We start from the raw sequence: 21166 nt of genomic DNA, 5'->3' as shown, positions 1-21166 counted from the left end.
ACACTTCCTTTTTCCTGCACTGGCAGCTGGCCAGAGGTTTCTGCAAATCTGCAGACACCAAGCAAATCAGGTCAGAGGAGAGTCTAAATAGATTCTCTAAAAGAAAAGTCAAAGAAAAAGATACATATATTGTTAGGTGTTGGTCATTGGAAATTTAAATTCTGAATGACCGATGCTGGAAATTTGATATTGGTCTCACCTAAAAGTCATGTCACATTACATTGAACTGGGGATGCTTTTCTGTTGTTGTGTCAGCTCAGCTCATGTGTAATGTAACTTACTCTCATGGCAGTGGTGTTCTGTACAATTTAACACTAGTTGCATGGAGGTAACAGATTTTGTAACACTTATTTACTGTAAAATTAGAGTGTTTACATGCACTTAAGTCACCAGGTTATTGTCTGCTTAAGCTGATATCATGTATACATGTAACCTGGTTTTTGTAATCAGAATGGGGAGAAACGTGGTTTCCCCAACTAGATTTGTCCTGGAGAAAACTGTATACACCTAAAGGGATTTCCAAGAGACGGGGAAAGTATCATAGTGATGGGGCGTCATGGTAGTCTGGTGGTTGGGATACATACCACATTCAGTTCCAGCCATGAACCTTTTGTTGCAGGTCATCCCCTTCTCTGTACTTGTCCCCTGCATTCCATCCCCCTCCGCTTTCCTGTCTGTCTCCGCTATTTCCATCAATAAAGACAAAAAATATCAAAATAATAATTTTAACAAAGTGTCTCATTACATGTATGTAGCAACAATGCAGTTTTTAGGCATAAGCAAGCTAGGCAGCTGCCTAGGGCACCGTCAGCTGGAGGGGTAACTAAACACCCAGCCAATGCCGAGAGGATTCTGCAGGCCAACTCCATCAGGTATCATGAATGCTCCTGGAATGATGATTCTCCTTTTTATATATTTTTTCTCTGATGTATACCAACAGCAGGATTTCTTTCCTGCTCCAGCTTGGTTCTTAGTTCAGTTCAGTTTTGTTTCCATGTCAGCATGTTTCTTATTATTTAACCCCTATTTTGTATGTATATATTCTAAATATATGAGATTTTTGCTAATTTCACACGTTAATTGCTACTGGAGTAAGGATTTCAAACAACTAAAAACTACAATACATCCCTGTCTAAAATTGTCTAAAATGTATAGATTTTTTAAAAGACTAAATGATGGGCCAAAGTACGGTAAATCCTTGTCTCTGGTTGGCTGTTTCTGCTAAGAGCAAACGTGACTAATCATGTGATCACTTTAGAGTCGCAATCAAATGTTACTCCTACATTTTGTTGTAAGTAGGAGTAAACTGCTTGATATATGTGTCCAATCCTTCATATTCATTGAAGACCTTTTTACACCCACGTTTAATTCTTAGAAGTTTGATTAAATATGGTCCCAAATCAATGTTGTGAGGGGAAAGTGAGAATTTTAACTTCCAGCTGTTTGAGCGGTCTTCTGTGTGTCACTCTGTACGCATCATTGATTATAATTGTGCAGGAATTCCAAGCAGATCTTATTCTTGAGGGAAAATTTCCTCCACTACTGAGCTGGATCAGCTGCAGGCATTTTGTATCAGAAGTGATGATGAAATGCCTGTTCCAGTAAAATGGTTACATTAAAGGAGAGTGGTGAAAGTGAATCATAATCCTGACATACCAAGATTTCCACAAGCCCTTTTGTTTGCTTTTGGCTGCAGAATGTTGGCAAGTGTGGGCATTTGGATCCAGGCTAAGTTAAATTGACAAAAATTAAAAAGAAAAAATTTCTGCTTTCTGTTTGTTTTAATTTATTCACTGAAGCCTTTACAGATATACGATATATAGCAGGTTTACACTGCTGATAGTTTGCACGTAGGTATTACCAATGGCTATTTGTATAGATAGGAATCCCAGGTATTATATGTATTACTGTAAACAATACCTGAGTTTTGTTTTTTTGCTTGTCTTTTTTCACCTAAAAAACATCAGATCTACCCGTAATGCCATGTACTTTATGTTTGCTTTTGTGGTGATGTTAAAAATATGCACAAGCGAATCGTAAAGCTACTTTAGTCCGTCATTTTATTTTAAAAATATATCAAATTACCTCATGTAATGTCAAAGGAATTGTCCAAAGTGATGAATCCATAGAGAATTATCACCAACAGTACATTTCCCATCAGCTCTACAGAGCTTTTTAGAGTCTTTCAGCTCATTGTTTTGGTATCGCAGCCCACAATTTAAGTGTTTTGGTTCATCCCTCAAGGCTCTCATCAGCCTCATTTCCAGCTGAAAAAGCTGTTTTCAGTGAAAAATCTCTGAACCCACTGTCCACGACCTGCTCAGCAGCAAACAGCAGACAGACACGGTTAGAGAACAGCTGGTGAACACAATGAAACATTTAGCAGCTAAAGAGCCAGATTTTTTTTCTAATAAGTGGGGGAGACCAAAAAAGAGCTAAAAGGAGGGTGATTATTGTTCTTAGGATTCATCAGGTCACCTGAAACACAAATCCAAATGAATGCTAAAATTACTGTTGTAATTAGAGTAGGCAACTGTGTGCTAACATGTTCACCACAACATTATACAGAGCTGAAGTGAAAACATAACTTCTGGGTTCTAATCCAGAAGTAATAAAACCTCATTCAAAACCCCTATGATATTTGTAATAATGTAAAAAAACTAGAAATCCAGCCTTGGAACATTATATTGTGCGTTTCGATCCATACAATCCAGACCATGAGTATTCAATTTGTTGTTGAAATTTCGGAGGTGTGCAGATTGTTCCTCTGTGATCTTACAGTTAGCCATAACACACGTTTATGTGTATCCTTTCTGAATTACAAATCCACCATAAGTTGACTCGCTAGCTCAGCAGGGAGAGCAAAGCAAAATCAAATATCTTTGAATTTCATCCCCCTATGACTGAATACAGCAAGGTTTATTCTTCAGGTGTTTTTAGTTGACATGCCAGGAAAAGTAATACATCCGTAACTGCCATGGGAGATACAGGTTGAGACAAAGTGAAAATAAACAGGTAGGTCATTTACATGTTGTAACAACAATGTACTGAAATAACAGACTGATTAAGCGATTAAATCTTACAACAACAGAGCATTACAGATTGAATGTCTGCCAAGTCCAGGCTTTAAAAGGTGACACTATAACATAGACTATCTGCAGGATTTTCTGAATTGTGGGTGCTTGTATGAAATCAAAGACTAAACCAGACAACTTGACTGATTTTCTGCATTACTTCCCTTATCATATAGTAGAGTTGTCATCTCCTTCCACTGTTTCTATCGGGCCTTCTGTAGTTTTTCTTATAGTTTCAGTTGCAGTCTCAACTAATGCTTTCATTCAACTGTTTCATTGTCAGCTCAGTTGTGGTCAGATCACCTCATGAAACCCCCAAGTGTAATTAAGTGACACATTATTTTTTGTTAATAGAATAAACATTTAGATTTCCCCCCCACAGCTCTGTGTCATGATGATTACGCAGAATGACAGCTCATCAAAACTAACCAATCAATTACTTCACTATCAGGCCACGTCAGCCACATTTTAACACTTTTGGAAGTTTATACATTAACATTATGCATTATACTGAATACATCAAGTCAACCGGTAAACCTGGAGGAAGTATTGAGTTTGAATTACAAGCTAAATAAAAAAGGAGCAAATCAGAAAACAGGGAGGCTGCTTACTAAAATATGATCAAATATACTTAACAGGGTAAATTAGAAATAAATGCCTCGTTCTAATGTAAGCCTCTTGCATATTAAGACCTGATACACTGTGTAGTCGAGGAATATAAAGATCACTATTTGAAAATTTACATTTGCCTCTCTTTGATACAAGTACATTGTAGCCAGTTCGTTACCTGGCAATATTGCTGCTTTTGTTCCCCCTAAAGCCACAATTAAACATTTTAACAAAGTTGGTCCTGGGCAGGAAAATTGGTGGAAAGTATTTTATGTGAATTGCCAGAAAATTTAGATCCATGTGGATAAGGAGCTTTAGACTGCAATTACTGGCACAGTGTAATTCCAGGTTGCAGATCTCGACTCTTACCCTTTGCTAAAACTGAGTTCATGAGGCTTTAAAGGATTTGTGCAGAGAGGAGTGGTGCTTGAGGACCTCTTACTTACCTGTTACTGAATGGACAAACCATTTCCTCAGAACTTCTCGGTCAATTAACAGGTTTGTTTTGTTGGACTGCAGAGCAAAAATAACACTTAAAATGGCTGAGTGAGAATCCAGGGGCTGAGTAATCAAGAGAACTACCAACACAGCTGAGTTGAGCTGGAGCACGAAAATATCTTCATACAGCTCTGATGATCGCCATGCACAGCTTTCTTCCATCCTATGACACCAGAACAGAGGGAGGCATTCCTCACACACGTACATACAGTTTTTGGACCAGAACCAGCTATGTCCTACAGATGCACTCTTATACACCACACAATAGGGTCTTTGAGAAGCTGTGGACACTCCTCTGCTTGAGTAAAATGCTCTAAACATCTGTAATCCCCTCTCAAAATGGACAGCAGGCCAGAAACGCATTTGTCTTTCTATACTTGTGAGGACCGTGTTTGACAAAATGCATTCCCTAGCCCCTTACCCTAACCTTAACCATACAAACTACTGTAAATGGCTAATATCAAACCTTACCCTAACCTAGACCTAATTCTAACCTGAACTCTAAAACCAAGTCTCATACAGCCTTTTGAAATAGTGAAGACTGGACAAATGTCCTCACAATGTAGAAATGTCCCCATAATGCTGCAATGTCCTCACTGTGATTTTGTAAAACTAATATTAGACCTCATAAAGAGAGTAATACAAGTACACATGCACAAACACACACACAGAGACACACAGGAATGACACCAGAATGACTTAAGGAATCAGAATATTGTTGTTATATCATTACTCATCTATTACAGCATTTTTCTGTCTTGGTTCCATTTTTATTTCCATCCAAATGTCAGGTGAATTTTACACAACCCCTCAAAATACTGTGGAAAAAAATCAGTGTAATTGTGTTCCCATCATTTTGGTTAACACAAATTATTTGGCTTCCTGAACATCCCAAAAACAGACAGAGTGATGGAAAAAGTCTTTCAGTTTGCAAAGGTTAGTGTGTATTGGAACAGTTGTTGGTGTCTTTTAGTGTCAGCTACAATTGGTTGACTACTTCCTCTCACCCAAAGACAAAAAAAAAAAGACATACACTTGGCAGTATTCTCATGGTCCAAATTATTGGTTATGGCTCCACAACAAACAATGTTAAAAAAATAACTAGTTCCCCCAAAGCAGTCCCTCAGTACTGATCTATTGTGAACACAAGTCACAGTCAAGCTGCAGCACATATCCAGTTTATCATAATTTAACCTACATTATTGAAATCAGCAATGTAGTCTGTCAATGTGTGTATACATACTAGCTGGATTGGCTGTACCACATCCAAAAGCATCATCTACAAGGAAAAATGGAGGGCTGGGGAAAAAAAATACACTATCAAGGTGTTCTGGATATTTGATTACTTTATTTAAATTAAAGCTAAGAGATAAGTTTGACCAAAGGCTGTAACTTTATAGCGTAAAATGTCATACAAATAAAATGATGAATTGAATAATTAAATAATACTTCAGAGTTTAATGTCCTGTTGCATGTTGCTTATACAGTGCATTCAGAAAGCATTCAGACCCCTTAATTTTTTTCACATTTTATGTTGCAGCCTTATGCTAAAATCATTTATATTCTTTTTTTCCCTCATCAAGCTACACTCAATACCCCCAAATTATAAAGCAAAAACAGAAGTTTAGAAATTTTTACAAATTAATTAAAAAGAAAAAATTGTGGTAAATTCAATTGATTGGACATGATTTGGAATGGCGCACACGCCTGTCTATGTAAGATCTCACAGCTGATAGTGCATCGGAGCAAAAAACAAGCCATGACGTTAAAGGAACAGCCTGCAGAGCTCAGAGACAGGATTGTGTACAGATCTGGGGAGGGCTACAAAAAATGCTGCTGCATTAAAGGTTCCCAAGAGCACAGTGGCCTCCATAATTCTTCTATGGAAGAAGTTTGGATAGATCAGGACTCTCCCTAGAGCTGGCCCCCCGGCCAAACTGAGTAGTCAGGGCCTTGGTAAGAGATGTGATGAAGAACCTAACGGTCACGAGCTGAGGTCCAGAGATCCTATGTGGAGGTGGGAGAAACTTCCAGTAGGACAACCATTGGTGCAGAACTCCACTTATCTGGGCTTTATGGCAGAGTGGCCAGACAGAAGCCTCTCCTCAGTCAAAGACACAGGGAAGCCTACGTGGAGTTTGCGAAAAAGCACCTAAAGGACTCTCAGACTGTGAGAAACAAGATTCTCTGGTCTGATGATACCAAGATTGAACTGTTGGCCTCAATTCTAAGCATCAGGTGTGGAGGAAACCAGGCACCCTCATCACCTGCCTTGTTGCATCAGACCCAAGAAGACTTTAGGCTGTAGTTGCTGCTGCTTTACTGAGTAAAGCGTCGGAATACATATGCCAATGTGATATTTAGTTTTTCTAAAATTTATCTGAAATTTCTCAAATTCCTAAAATTCCTGTTTATGCTTTGTCATTACTCGGTATTGAGTTTAGACTGATGAGGGAAAAATTAATTTAAACAAATTGAGCATAGGTTGCAACATTACAAAATGTGAAAAAGGTGAAGAGATCTGAATCCTCTCTGAATGCACAGTAAATCCTGGACATCACAAATTAAAATAAAAAAATCAATAAAATGAAATGAAAAAGAAAACTTACATTGCTTATGGGACTTAAGCCCAAAGCTGAGCTAACAGAGGAGTTCATCAGCAAAGTTCATTTCTACTTGTGTTAGTCTTAGCTCACTGCTTGTCTACAAAGTGCTGCTAAAAGTTATTTTTTGCTTTTTTATGGCAGTTTTCATTTTTGCTTTAATATTTTATTATTCCTATTATATGTTTAATATGTGTTGCTCTATCGCTGTGAGCACTGCAGTTTTGTTTGCTAGATGTGTCAGACCTGTGTTTTAAAGTCAGGAATGAGCAGTCCTTATAGCAATGGATATTGGATTAATCTGTTGAACGTCATTAATCCAGGTTCAGTTTGTCAGGCTCATTCAAGCCAGACTTTTCACAACAAACCCAGCTTCTCTTAGCCTCATTTTGAAACACCCTTCTGGTCTCTGTAGATGATGTATCAGCAGACAGCAGTGCTGAGTTCGGAGACAGAGCATCCATGATGGAGGTGCGTCTGCAGGCACAGGAAGATGAGATCACGCTGCTGAAATCCTCATTGGCTGATGCCCTGCGCAGGATCCGCCTCCATGATCAGCTCCTGCCATTACTGAAACAGCAACTCATCGCAGGTAGGTGATCTTCAATATGCTCCATAAACTCTACAGCCTGATGGTACACTAAGGGTAGAACATTGTGCAATTCTGTCGATGTGGCTTTTTGCAAAACTGACAAATACGTATGCAAAAACCATTGTGTACACATTGTACTTTTCATTGTTTTTAGTTTTAAGAACAAATAACATCTTCAACAATGAATCAGTGATTCATAAAAGGGTAATTTATTGACGTTGCAACTTTACGTCTTCATTAGATAATATTCAGTATGTTACCAAGAGGGTTGACATATAGACTTCACCTAATTCAACTCAGGTCTGGATCCTATGTCGAGCCAATCAATCACATCATTATGCAGGCCACAAAACTATTTACAATATTTATGGCACGAAACTCAATCAGTCAAATTCCCTGATAGAAGGACAATCTGAATATGGTCATGTAGCTAATCGATATAACTATTATAGTAGACTACATATTGTTTCACAGTACCTTGCCCAAAGTCTATAGGAGTCCATCTACCCCCCTAATTGGGAGGAATAATCTATATGTGGACCTTCTTGGTCACATGCCAAATATTACTTAATTAGGATTTAAAGTTAAAATGTGGTAATTGGTCTATAAAAAGCCTTTTTTTGGGGAGTATTGACTCAGTGTGTGAGCGTTCTTTGTTCTTTTGATTGACTTTCTGAAAAGTTCTTGGACAGAATTAAACCTCTATGTGCAGAGTTTGGCAGGTGTCATTTAAAAAACAAATTGTGCAAACAAGCGAGTAATTCATGTTCCTGATTAAAAACTTGTATGTAGGAATTAGTCATTTGTTGTCAGAGAGGAGCACCCAGGCTGTTAACAGTAGGCTAGTAACTATGTTGTGGTATTGAGGTGCTTATGAATATTGAATCCATTCCTTCATAGTAACATCGCAGATTATTGTATTCATTACATTCGCCATTGTTCCCTCAAAACTCTTTTATACATTTATGATGCTTTGGATGGTATTGTAGCAATATTGGTCAGCCTTTGTTGCTATCAGGTAGGTGCACTGCTTAGCCTAATGTTAAAGCAGTAGAAAATAAACTGAAAATTGTGAGACCATGGACAATATAATGTAAATGAGCCACTTGGATTTAATAGCTTATTTTTTTTATTTTGGACTGAGTTAGTGTATGTGTATATACTTTGGACTTTGTCTGCTGGACAAATGGAAAAAGTGATTCATTTTGCAAACTTGCTGGTTTCATTTAATGTCAGCTACAATTGGTTGACTTCTTACTCTCATCCAGGAAAACAAAGCAAAGCCATGCACTTGGCAATATTATTCAATATTCTGGTCCAATTTATAGTCATGGATCCTCAACAAACACCTAAAAGAACTGTTTAGTGTCAAGTAAGGACATTTTTTTGTTTTTACTTGATTGTGAAGTGTTTATATTCTTCCACGTGTGTTTACAATATTTGTTAAAAATCAATTTGCTTTCTTCCTCACTGGCTGTCCTTGGGAGTGTATAGAAAGCCAGTGCTACAATCTACCGGCCAGACTGAAACACAGTGTTTTCTTCAAAGTTCTCCCAAAGCAGTCCCTCAGTACTGATCTATTGTGAACACAAGTCACAGTCAAGCTGCAGCACATATCCAGTTTATCACAATTTGACATACATTAAACCTTATCAACTTGTCGAGCTTAGACCTTTGTCAGTGTCATTTCCAGTTTTGTTTCAATGAACAAAGAGTTAGTGAGGTATCAAATAAAATAACATTTTTGCAAAATATAGGTATTCTATTGGCACTAGTACCAAAAAATGTTATAAGAGACCCTTTCTTAGATGGTGTACACTGAAATCCTTACCCACTGTTCATGAAAAAGCTGGACATACAGAGCACTGTATCAATCCATACTAACTAATAGTCAACTGTCACCCCACCCAGTTAACCCGGGTGCTGCACGGGTGCTGAATCAAGTGTGCTGCTCAGATGGTTGTACCAGCATCAGAAAACTGTCCTCCAGCTCAGCCGTCGATGGGATCCGCCATGCTGCTACCAGGTACTGGACCTACATGCTAAGGGTTTAGAAGGACAGGAACATGAAGGGCCGGAATCATTTCATTTTATTTGATGTATAGTCATATTGCTTGCTACATTATAGGCATACTGGTCCGTTCAGAAGCATGCTGTGTTGTGTTCATATGATGTCTGTGTAATCTGTCTATATGACTGTTCTGTGTTGATGTCAACCTCTGAACTATCTCTAGCCAACTGTCAGACAGCATTGTGACCAATGCCAATGGCCACATAGGAAACCCAATGTCCACAGAGCCCAGACTCAGACCAGCAACACTGGACAGGTCAACCCAGACAGATCCCATCCTCCCAGGGCAGGACGGTGGGGAGGACAGGGTCCCTCTTCCCACATGTGTCCAGAGCCTGAACCTTGAGGATGCCCTCCTTCCAGGCCAGCCTGTCGAGGGGACCCGGGCTAAGCTCCACCGAGTCCCTGGTATGGAAGAGGAGGATGAGGAGCAGGATGAAGATGAAGAAGGAGCAGGGGAGCAAGAAAAGGAGCTGAGTTGGACGTCATCAGTCGAGGAGCCCATCCAGCCAACCACAATCAGAGGCATCCAGAGGGAGGACTTCCAGGATGGAAGCGGCTCTCTGGAGGAGCCGGGCTCTGCCTCGGGCTCAGTCAGAACCTTAGACCAGAACCTCAGCTCCCGCTGCGGATCCCTGGCCCCCATCCAGGAAGTACAGAAGTTGCCTCTGTGCGTGATCTCGGCTCACTGCTGCTGTCTTCATAATCATCTTCTGTCTTGTGATTAACTGCATGGCTTTTCTTTGGGGAATCAACTCTTTCTCTGATTTTGAATTGTGAGACTGCAAACCCCAGTTGCGCTACAAACCCCCTTATGAAACATTCAGCCTCAGGTTGCCAGGGTGTGAGTACGCCGTGTTAGAGAGGGAAACCTGAGGTGGGTGACATGCTCTGTCATCACGTTTGCTCTAGCCTCCATGTGCTTACTTTTCGATTTGTTTGGGCAGGGTCCTGGGGATACATAAAAGCTGTGAAACATAATGGTGGCACTCGTCCACACTGAGTGACATATTCGAGATTAGCTTCACGGCAAACAGAGATTTGAGCCCAATGAAAAATGTGATGTGAGGGCAATTGCACACAGCATAATGTACAAAAAGGGGTAGGGTTACCCATAAGACTGAACGAGAAAGGATGGGGGATTTACACAAGTATACAGATATAACCCTTCAAGGACAGAAATTTGAAATGGCATATCTGTCCAAACAGCGTATATCAGAGTTAATAACCATAAAAAGAACCTCCAGAGTGGTCCTTTGTGTTACAACTTCATTCTAGCCACAAATTATAAAGGTTGATGGTTCTGTAAGACGATGCAGATGTGCAGATTTGAAACACTGCCACTGAGGATCTGTCATTCAACTGGGTTTTGCACGAACACACAAACAGCCAGACAAAACCTTTTTGTTTTTAAATGCATTTCTGTTACAACCTTCTAATAAGTCCTTTAGCATTGTTCTCAAATCAATCAAGGATTTTTTGCATCCAGTGATTTGTTCTCCACTGTAAACTCTTCAAGTTATTTCCTTTGTACTAATGATTAGCAAGCACAGTGCCGGAATACTGCTGCTTTTTTTTACCTGTGTATTGGCTTGTGCATGTAGGTATTCTTTTGGCCTACTTCCTTGTTGTGGTTTGTAAGAGGGGTTTCGTAAGTAATGAATAACATATGTTCTAGCCACTCAGCTCAGCTCTGTCATACCCCTCTATGGAAACCTGAGGTACTGAGAAAAGTTCTGCCTACATGTTCATCCTACTACACTTCTACATTCAACACTTTATGAGGACCAATATTGAAACTAGTATTATTTTTAGGCATATAGGGTAATTCACGTTCATTACAACTTGGGGTCCAATTTTCTTAATATTTCATTATTATTTCTTTCAATAATAATAACATTGCACTCACCAAGATCTTAGAACATGGTGACATTGCTAAAGAGAAGTTTGAAAGGGCAAGAAACATGATCAGTCAGGTTGTAAACAAATTTGGAAGAGAAAACAAAGATGGATGGTCAAGTTCTTACCCAAACTGTTCTGTCGTAAACATCCATCACAATTTATAGACCCACTTCCTGCTTCAACTTTGACCTAGTGTATTTTCTGTAGTTGTGAAAACACAGTCTACCTGTGCAATGAGGGATTATTAGAAAATTTGAGGTGCGCTCACTTTCAGTTTTACCTCTAAATAAAGTGGTTTAAATAATCTGGGTAAACTGCTGGCATCTTTACAACCTTGTTTGATCACCTGACTGCTCTTTTTACTTGCCCTGCTGAACTTCATTGCAGTAATGTTGCTGTGTTCCCAGATTATCAACAACTGACCATTCACTGAACCCCAAACCCAAAAAGCAGCTGTCTAATCATAATTTAGCAACTGTATCTAAGCAGAGCAGGTCTCTCAATCTATGGATCTCTCAACTTGCTGAAGCTGTAGAGGGATGAGGGTCTACAGTAAGCTCCTAGCCTTACAGTAGCAATTTAAGCTTATTTCCAAGGGCAATAGTCAGCATACCATTAGCTATCTACATTATTATGTGGGGTTACAGCTTACTTGAGAACAAGCCCCATTTAGGACGCGAACATCCACTGTGTGGGAGGCAGTGTAACACTGGAGCTTGATACTGTTTCAAAGTTTAGGGTAATGTTAGCAGCTCTATCTGCCTCTGTAGTGGATTCTGGGAAGATTGCCTGAAATGTTGGTTTGTCCTCATCCTTTTGTCCACGAAACCTTCTCTAACATAAACATGCTATAGCAAGTTATTATTACTGATGGTCAAAACTTTGAAAATAAAACCTAAGTCGTAATAAACCAGAATTATCTTTGGAAAATATGGGAATAAAATCTATAAAAGACTGCAAACATAGCAGGACAAAGAAGCATGTGTCACACTGGTAGTTTAAAGATATTTTGCATACATAAATAGTGGGATACTTGCATCCATCTGAATCTAGAGTGTTTACTGCTGGAAGTTGAAGCCAGTTCCTTTCCTCTGGCCTTCTAGGGTTCGTAGGAACAGCGAGAAACTGGGGAACCCAGAGAGGCAGAGGAAACGTCTGGATAAGAAGGCGGCGTCCTCGGCCAACCTCCTCACCCGCTCCCCCAGCTTGGAAAAGTGAGCCACACTGCCATCACTCACAGCTGTTACCACACAATCACACAGCTCACTTTTTCCTATGGCTGCTGCAGCCTCACATATCTCATCAAAGAACACTTGCTGGAACACTGATGATGCCAATGAATAATAATAAAATTCCATTCCCATGAAGACCCTGACAGATACATACCATCTAATTCTGAAGTCAGGGAATTGTGGATACTAATTTGTATAAAATTGTTTCACATATCTGTCTCACATGGTTGTTTTCTGACTCCACAGCCGAGCTAAGGAGCTGATTGCCAGTGCAGGTATGAATCTATCTTCACACTTTTCTGTCTTATCATAAATTAAGCCTGACCTTAAATTGACATCACTCTGTTCCTCACTTTACCGAAGTATTTGGTATTTATCAAGTATATATCTAAGTATTATTGAATGCTTCAACCTTTCCCTGGAAAACTTGATTTTTGGCAGCTCCCATAACTTGTGGTTTGTTGGGGTTTTCTATTTTTTTGTCCACCCCATTTTTTATCAATGAGGGTAGACTAAATAACAGAAACACACAACGGAACAAACTTCGGCCTCCAAAACAATTATACAGGTGAATCAAAACCTTTTAAAAACGGTCTCACAAAAACTGAACATTATAACTTTCATGAATGGTGGATTTATTGCAGGAGTGTGGTGTTACACTGCATTAGTTTTAGCGAGACAGACATAATAAACTGCCAACTGAGTGTATAATGCTGAACAACATAATGATGATCCACATGCTGTAAAGTGAAAAAAATGGGAAACTGCATTGATGGTCTCATCTTCCATTATTGATGATTGGAAGGAGAAAATAAATGCAGCGAGTTCAGGCCGACATATGCGAAACTAGGCCAATCTGCAGCTCTCGAAGTAACTCAGTACTAAAACAAGATTTCCAAGATATGAAGGAGACAAAAAACACAGCTGCACACAGATCAGAATCATAATCAGAAAGCTAGATACTGTCAGAGTCGTCTAAAGAGCAGAATCACCAGGTTTCTGTCTGTTCCGTGTTAAGTGTTGTAAACTGAATAGGATAAGGGTTACCATAACTATAATAATACATATGCATTGACCCCTGTTGGAAATTCTTTGAATCATTGTGATTTTGTTTTTATCCTATTGATGTGAAAATTGTTCTTGGCAGTTTTCCTCAGTATGCTGCCTGCCTCCAGACAGTATCTACAGTCAGACATCAAAGGACAGGTGAAATGCTTGCACGAAAATGGGGCCTTTTGATTGTCAGGTGACCTTTTTATTTGGTGTGCAATGCTAAAACAGCACATCAAGTAATGTTTTTTTCTCTAATGCATGCTGTCTCAGGTATAACAGAAGTATAATCCATTGTGGAAAAAATATCGACATACTCCATGGATTCAAAATGGCTTCTGGGGTTCTGAAAAGCTATGAGTGATCATTATCATATGTCACTGCGTTAAAATTAGGGACTATTCCCATGTTTTCATGCGTCCTGACTGAAATGTTGGCCGGCCTCAGTTGAATATTCTCACTGTTTCACACATGCAGTCTCTCATTTGTGGTTAACGTAGTTTTTTTGAGTGTTGGCCTTCAGTCTAGTTATGGTAAGCCCTGTTTTTAGGCCTCTTTCGTACAGTACAGTGTTGGAGGAAAGAGAAAGAAAGAAGAATTCCTCCAAGTCAAAGCTAGTGGAAACATCACATCGTGCTAAATATGATCCTTTGTTTACTAATTGGAGTGTTTTTGGTTGTAAACATACCATGATACAAGTCAGGGTTTTATTTTAGCCTGTAAATACTAATGTAAGTGCATCTAGAATGGCTTCAACATCAATCAGAATTGTATGTTTATTTGCAGCTGCTGAGATCTGGTTTCAGACCTGTGAAGTACTGCTCTCTGATTTGTTCAGTGATCCAAATAGTTCTGCATCACTGCAAAACTGAGCTAATCAGAGCCAGAAAAAAAAGCTAAAATCATTACTTTGAAATTCTCAACAAGTGTGGATGAGATTGACTGTACTGCTATACATTTTGCTGTAAGTTGACTTACAGAAATAACAATTAAATCTGTATACTTCTTTGACTGACATTAGTAACTGCCCCCAGCAACCACTACTACAGCTTCTGTGTTGACTAAAAGGACGTTGACAGGCCAGTATTTGACTTGGGCAGAACAGGACTGCCACTATTTATTGGAAATTCAAAGTACACGTTGAATCACGGACAAAATAGCTGTGTGAATTTGAACTTAACAGTGTAAGTGTCTTGTATTGTTGTTCTTTTCCTTAACTTAAAATGGAGAAAACTAGCAAGCTGTGTTGACAAAATAATCTCCCAAACTGTCTAAGAGGTAATGGAAGCACTTGACACTGTAGATGGAAAAATCATGAATAAAGGTAAAGTTCTCTGCTGACTTTTCAAAAACCAACTTCCTGCAGTAAAATTGCTACAACAACAAATCTGAAGTCACGTCAGTTTCTCGCTGAGGCACCAAGAATGAATTTAACAATGTCAAATTTATAACATATTTTATGATTATGTGGGATACGATAGTTGTTTTTCCAGCACGTACCTCCCAATAACACAACAGATTAACATTTTTTTATTTCTATTTGTGCACGAATTAAACAAATGAGATACAACATGTTAATTAGTGTGCTAGGAGGCATATTTTTAAAAATATGGACAGAGCAAGGATCCCCATTTCCAACTGATTCGAATTTTAATGATGACCTAAGCTAGTCACCTCCTGACTTTAACATGAGAATGGTATCAGTTATGTAATCTAATTCTCAGCGAGAAAGCAGAAGCGGATAAGTGAATTTACCAAAATATCTAGCTAAATAACTGAAACTATTCCTAAGTAGGGGAACTGATTCAGTCATGTCAGTTATAAAACACTATCTACTCAAAGTTTGCTAATATTAGCTAACATTAACCACCATAAGCTACTGGTCATACCAGACCTATAAAACCATAGCGGTAAAAAACCTGAGTGGATTGAATTGAGCAAGGGTGTGTCTTATGGCTGATGAAGTTTTTTTTTTTTTTAAAGAAGGTGTTAGTTCTTTCAAAAGTAACTTTAAATTAGTGCTGATGGGTTATTTTGTGGAATCATGAAAGCACTGCAAGCACAGTTTAAATACTATTATTCGCTATGTTGTATCCTCAGAATTAAACCCAACAGGCAGAAGAGATTCTTCAAACAACCTAGGGATTTTGAAACCTTCCTGGAAAATCTCTCACAGCCAGGAGGGCCGCCTTCCTAGGTCTCCGCTGACTGAGGAATCTCTCCATATCTTGCTATGCTTATGAATGTGGTCATCTGTTGAACTTTCCAGACAGTGCAAGGTTTGATTAATAAGGTGGAGTTGGTGAGCATGAAATTCAGTATTTTGACATTAGTGCTGGCAGTGCCGCTTCCTTGTCTTCTTCAGTTTTCTCATATGTTCTTGGGAAATTTATCATGTAATCGCATGTATTTTACGGAGATGCTTTGACCCATTGTCTGTATTGCTAAACAGAGAGAGGTGGGTCAGTCAGCCAGCCAATGGTGTAACGTCATCACTCAATCACGCTGCATTCGGCTTACCAATGATGTAACTTCATCACTCACTCAGTCACTCAGTCAGTCAGCAACAGACATTTGGATTCATAGGGCTTGACCCGCTGTTGTGGTCTAGCCAAAAAGCTGTTCCAGCATCTTCCCCTATATAAGTAGGGAAGTTAGCTCACACCCCTAATGGGTGATTATAGGCCAAAGTCTGTACCCTATATTCACCCGTGGTCTCTGCCTGTTGGTTTTTATACATAGATCTGTCTTAAAAGTTAGCAAAGCATATTTTTTATTTTCAGTTTATATTGTATGTCTCTGTTTAGTTTCTGGGAGCTCTGGATGCCATCTACATTTTCATCTATATTTAGCCAAGATACTTTTCTCAATATAAAATGGTGAATGACAAACACACAATAAAAAACTGCTGGACTGCATTGCCCTACCTTTTTTCCACCCTTCATAAATTTGGACTGGGGGAGGACTTAATTAAATGGATTCAGATCTTTTATACTTCACCTCTCTCGGCTATAATTACAAATGGGCTCGGTTCTAGTAGTTTTAGTGTTGAATGGAGTACTAGGCAGTGCTGCCCCTTGAGTGCATTGTTGTTTGCCATGGCTATGGAACCCCTAGCTGCAATCATAAGTCAAGTTGTCAGAATAAAAGGAATCTCTTTAAATAACTAGTAGCATCAAATCTTGCTATATGCTGATGACATTTTTATTTATTTTGACTACCAAAGACAATCAATTCCCAAAATGATAAAGCTCATCAGTAACTATGGTTCTTTCTCCTGTTACAACACAAAGTTTTATAAGAATGAAGCCATGGCATTTTGTAGCTGACAAATGTTAGACCCAAACATCTCACGACCATTTTGCTGTCCTCAGCAGGCTTCTCATATCTAGGTATAAAAGACTCCCCATAGTTAAAAGAGCTTTATAGACTAAATTTTGCTCCCTTCTAACAAACTATAAAACATGACAATGAGAGGCGGTGTGGCCTACCTCTGTCGTTACTGGGTCGTAATCCATCTGATCATAATGAATATTCTCCCACGTACAGCTAAATAGTTCTATACTATATATTTGGTGCAAAAAAACCTAGGCTAAGATATAGCTTTGCTTGTCTACCCGCCAAGCATGGTGGTTTAGCAGCACCATCATTCTCATTTTCAGTTCAAATTTCTTTTGGAATAGTTCATAGATGACCCTGATTTTATCTCGCTCAGTTGTGAATCTGCTTCCGTAGATAGGATCCCCCTGTGGAACCTGTTATATATATATATATATATAGATATACATATATCTATCTATTTATCTATCTAAAAAAAAAATTCCCCCTCCTCCACCCCCATGGGGATGTGGTGGTGTGTCTTCCTCAAGCTCGGGTCCTCTACCAGAGGCCTGGGAGTTTGAGGATTCTGCGCAGTATCTTAGCTGTTCCTAGGACTGCACTCTTCTGGACAGAGACCTCAGATGTTGTACCCGGAATCTGCTGGAGCCATTCTCCCAGTTTGTTCTCACATCTTCTTGATGTTTCTGTCGCTTGAGATCGCTACATCTATCTATCATCATCTGTGGTTTGTCGATCAACACGATGTCCGGTTGGTTAGCGAGCACCAGTTTGTCAGTCTGGATCTGGGAGTCCCACAGGATCTTGACTTGGTCAATCTCAACCACCTTAGGAGGTGTCTTCCATCGTGACCTTGGGAACTCCCACCAATACTCAGTGCAGATGTTCCTGTACATGTTCATGCCAGCCACTTGGTTATGGCGTTCCGTGTACGCTGTTCCTGCCTGCATCTTACACCCTGCTACTATGTGCTGAACTGTCTCAGGAGCATCTTTGCACAGTCTGCACCTGGGGTCCTGTCTGGTGTGGTAGATCCCCGCCTCTATTGATCTTGTACTGAGTGCCTGTTCTTGTGCTGCCACGATTAATGCTTCTGTGCTGTCCTTCAGTCCAGACTTTTCCAGCCACTGGTAGGATTTCTTGATATCAGCCACTTCTTCTATCTGTCAGTGGTACATGCCGTGTAGGGGCTTGTCCCTCCATGATGGTTCCTTCTCCTCCTCTGCATCATCGGGTTTCTGCTGCCTGAGGTATTCACTTAGCAATTCATCTTTGGGGGCCATCTTCCTGAGGTATTCCTGAGTGTTGGGTGTTTCGTCCTGGACAATGGTTCTGATGCTCACCAGTCCTCGGCCTCCCTCGTTCCGCTTAGTGTACAGTCTCAGGGTGTTGGACTTGGTGTGAAACCCTCCATTCATTGTGAGGCGCTTTCTTGTCTTGATATCAGTGACCTCTATCTCCTTCTTTGGCCAGCTTATTACACCAGCGGGGTATCTGATGACCGACAGGGTGTACGTGTTGATGGCCTGTATCTTGTTCTTCCCATTTAGCTGACTTTTCAGGACCTGCGTTACTCTGTGTAGGTATTTGGCTGTGGCTGACTTCCTTGCGGCCTCCTCAAGGTTCCCATTTGCCTGCGGGATCCCAAGGTATTTGTAGCTGTCCTGAACATCCGCAATGCTGCCATCTGGTAGTTCAACACCCTCCGTTCTGATCATCTTCCCTCTCTTCAATACCATCCGACCACACTTATTTAGTCCGAATGACATTCCGATGTCGTTGCTGTAGATCCTGGTGAGGTGGATCAGTGAGTCGATGTCTCGCTCATTCCTGGCATACAGCTTGATGTCATCCTGGTAGAGGAGGTGTCTGATGGTTGTTCCGCTTCGGAAGTGGTACCCATAGCCACTCTTTGAGATGATCTGGCTGAGGGGGTTCCGGCCTATGCAAAACAGCAGTGGGGATAGTGCATCACCTTGGTATATGCCGCACTTGATGGTAACTTGTGCAATTGGCTTTGAGTTGGCCTCCAGAGTTGTTTTCCACAGCGCCATTGAGTTCTTGATGAAGGGTTTTAGTGTCCTGTTGATGTTATACATGTCCAAGCATTCCAGTATCCATGTGTGTGGCATTGAGTCATAGGCCTTCTTGTAGTCAATCCATGCGGTGCACAGGTTGATCTGCCTGGTCTTGCAGTCTTTGGTGACTGCTCTATCGACCAGTAGCTGGTGCTTAGAACCCCTGGTATTACTACCAATTCCTTTCTGGGCCCGGCTCATGTATTGGGCCATGTGCTTATTCATCTTAGCCGCTATGATGCCTGACAGGAGCTTCCATGTTGTACAGAGGCAGGTTATTGGCTGGTAGTTGGATGGAATTGTGCCCCTTCTGGGGGTCCTTCATGATCAGGACTGTCCGCCCTTGGGTTAACCACTCTGGGTGCGTCCCATCCATCAGCAGCTGGTTCATTTGTGCTGCCAGGTGTTCATGGAGTGCAGTCAGTTTCTTTAGCCAATAGGTGTGGATCATGTCTGGTCCTGGTGCTGTCCAGCTCTTCATACTCGTTCTTGGATGTCTGCCATTGTAATGGTTACTGGATCTTGTTCCGGGAGATTGCTGTGAGATTGCTGTGGTCAGCTCTTAGATCCACTAGCTGCTGAGCTCAACGGATGAAATCAGGACTGATAGAACTGGTCTGGAAAAGGATGTCGAATAATAGCTTGGTATGATATTGAAGTGAAAAGTGTATCAGGCTTTCCAGATGTAAGGATGGCTATCCACTAAGAGTTCCCTGGACTCCCACTTTTTTGTTGTTGTTTTTATCTTGGTTTGTTTCATCTTCTTTTGTTTCATTTGTTTTTCTGTATTTCGTGTTGGTTTATGGTGTCTGTGTAGTAGTAACTAATAAGTGTTGACAGGAAAGTGTGGGGAGACTGAACATTTCAAAATTCAGGAAAACCTGTCCAGATGTGTGCTGAAATAAAACTACTTAGCTTCAGCTTTTAGCTGAAAGGTGCCAGCTCATTTAGTGGCTATCTTTATGGCTTAAAATAACCTTTTAACACCAGAAATATCACTCAACAAGATGTCTCACCCTTTTTTTTTTTAAAGTCACTATTACTTTTTTTTGTGAGTTCTTGTGAAGGGAAACACTGCAGAGCCAGTTCAGACCGTGGGCACTGCCTGGAATCCCATCCACTGCGGTTAGCCAAGCTGCCGCACCGCTCCAACTTGCCTGACGGAATGATGGATGGCCACGTCTGCAGAGGGGGATTGCAAAACACAATTTTTTCAAGTCTTCTCCTGTATTTGTTCACTTTGCCTCTCATTCCACCTAGATCTCTTCATAACTTTGTTTGTTTGAGTGATAGTTGTGCTTGGCGTGAGTCTAGCTTTTTTGATTCCTGACAATGGAGACTAAATGGTAAAATGGACGGCACTTATATAGCACTTTTGTAGTCTTATCAACCGTTCAAAGCGCTTTACACTACATGCCACATTCCACTATTCTCACACACATTTAGATATTTTTGATTACTGTTTTGGTACCAACCAAAATGTGTCTGTAGCATTAAGTATCAAGAACTGACCCTGAAAGCTGAATTCTTGCTCTTTGATCAAACAAGTGATTTAGATAATAATTTTGCTGATTTCACTAGAATTTACAGTTCATTTCCTCGAAATGCTAGCTCTTAGTTACCAGTTTGCCAAATCGACCACCTTGAGGCTCTAGGCTTAGGTGTTGTTTTCATTAATGACAGTGTTAGTGATGAGAATGCAAATTTTAGTTTGACTTAAAGAGCATTTAATATTTGTGAGCTCTGGTGTTAATTTAAAAAGGGGGGGGGTATCCCTCAGAGCATGGCACTGAGAAGGTGTGGTTTTTGTGTTGGCACTGAAACTCAGGTATGGTGTTGACATCAGTTAAACTAGTGGAAAAAAAACAGGTATTCAGCCCTACATGGCATGGTCTGGATGTCTTTTTAAATCTTTAAATTATTTTTGCAATTAAAACAATATCCTTGCTTTCTTATTTTCACTGGAAGCCTTTTTCTACCTTTTCTGGTCATATTTCCAAAACAAGGACTTGGGTCACTTCTCTCATAGGAACTGTGGTGATCTTTTTCTGGATGAAACTAAATTGGCAGAGCCCTAAACAGCCAAAACAGGATGGAGTTTTTCTTCCTGTCCCGCCC

At 40.1% G+C, this 21166-nt stretch overlaps 1 protein-coding gene across 4 annotated transcripts in view; it reads left to right on the top strand.

The window, feature by feature from the left end:
- eml3 (EMAP like 3) overlaps nucleotides 1-21166 on the top strand; it is a 65654-nt gene that overhangs the window by 19277 nt on the left and 25211 nt on the right. For 3 of the 4 annotated variants that reach the window (XM_040140992.1, XM_040140991.1, XM_040140990.1), the window contains 5 exons: nucleotides 7200-7376; nucleotides 9288-9402; nucleotides 9611-10117; nucleotides 12453-12563; nucleotides 12828-12856. In XM_040140992.1, coding sequence (XP_039996926.1) covers nucleotides 7200-7376; nucleotides 9288-9402; nucleotides 9611-10117; nucleotides 12453-12563; nucleotides 12828-12856 — 939 coding nt within the window. The remainder of the gene's footprint in view (nucleotides 1-7199; nucleotides 7377-9287; nucleotides 9403-9610; nucleotides 10118-12452; nucleotides 12564-12827; nucleotides 12857-21166) is intronic. The other variant, XM_040140993.1, reaches the window with a different exon arrangement.

This window comes from Xiphias gladius, chromosome 12 (genome assembly GCF_016859285.1).
Source record: "Xiphias gladius isolate SHS-SW01 ecotype Sanya breed wild chromosome 12, ASM1685928v1, whole genome shotgun sequence".
Lineage (NCBI taxonomy): Eukaryota > Metazoa > Chordata > Actinopteri > Istiophoriformes > Xiphiidae > Xiphias > Xiphias gladius.
Note: the sequence above shows the minus strand (reverse complement) of the source record. Positions and strands in the feature narration are given on the sequence as shown.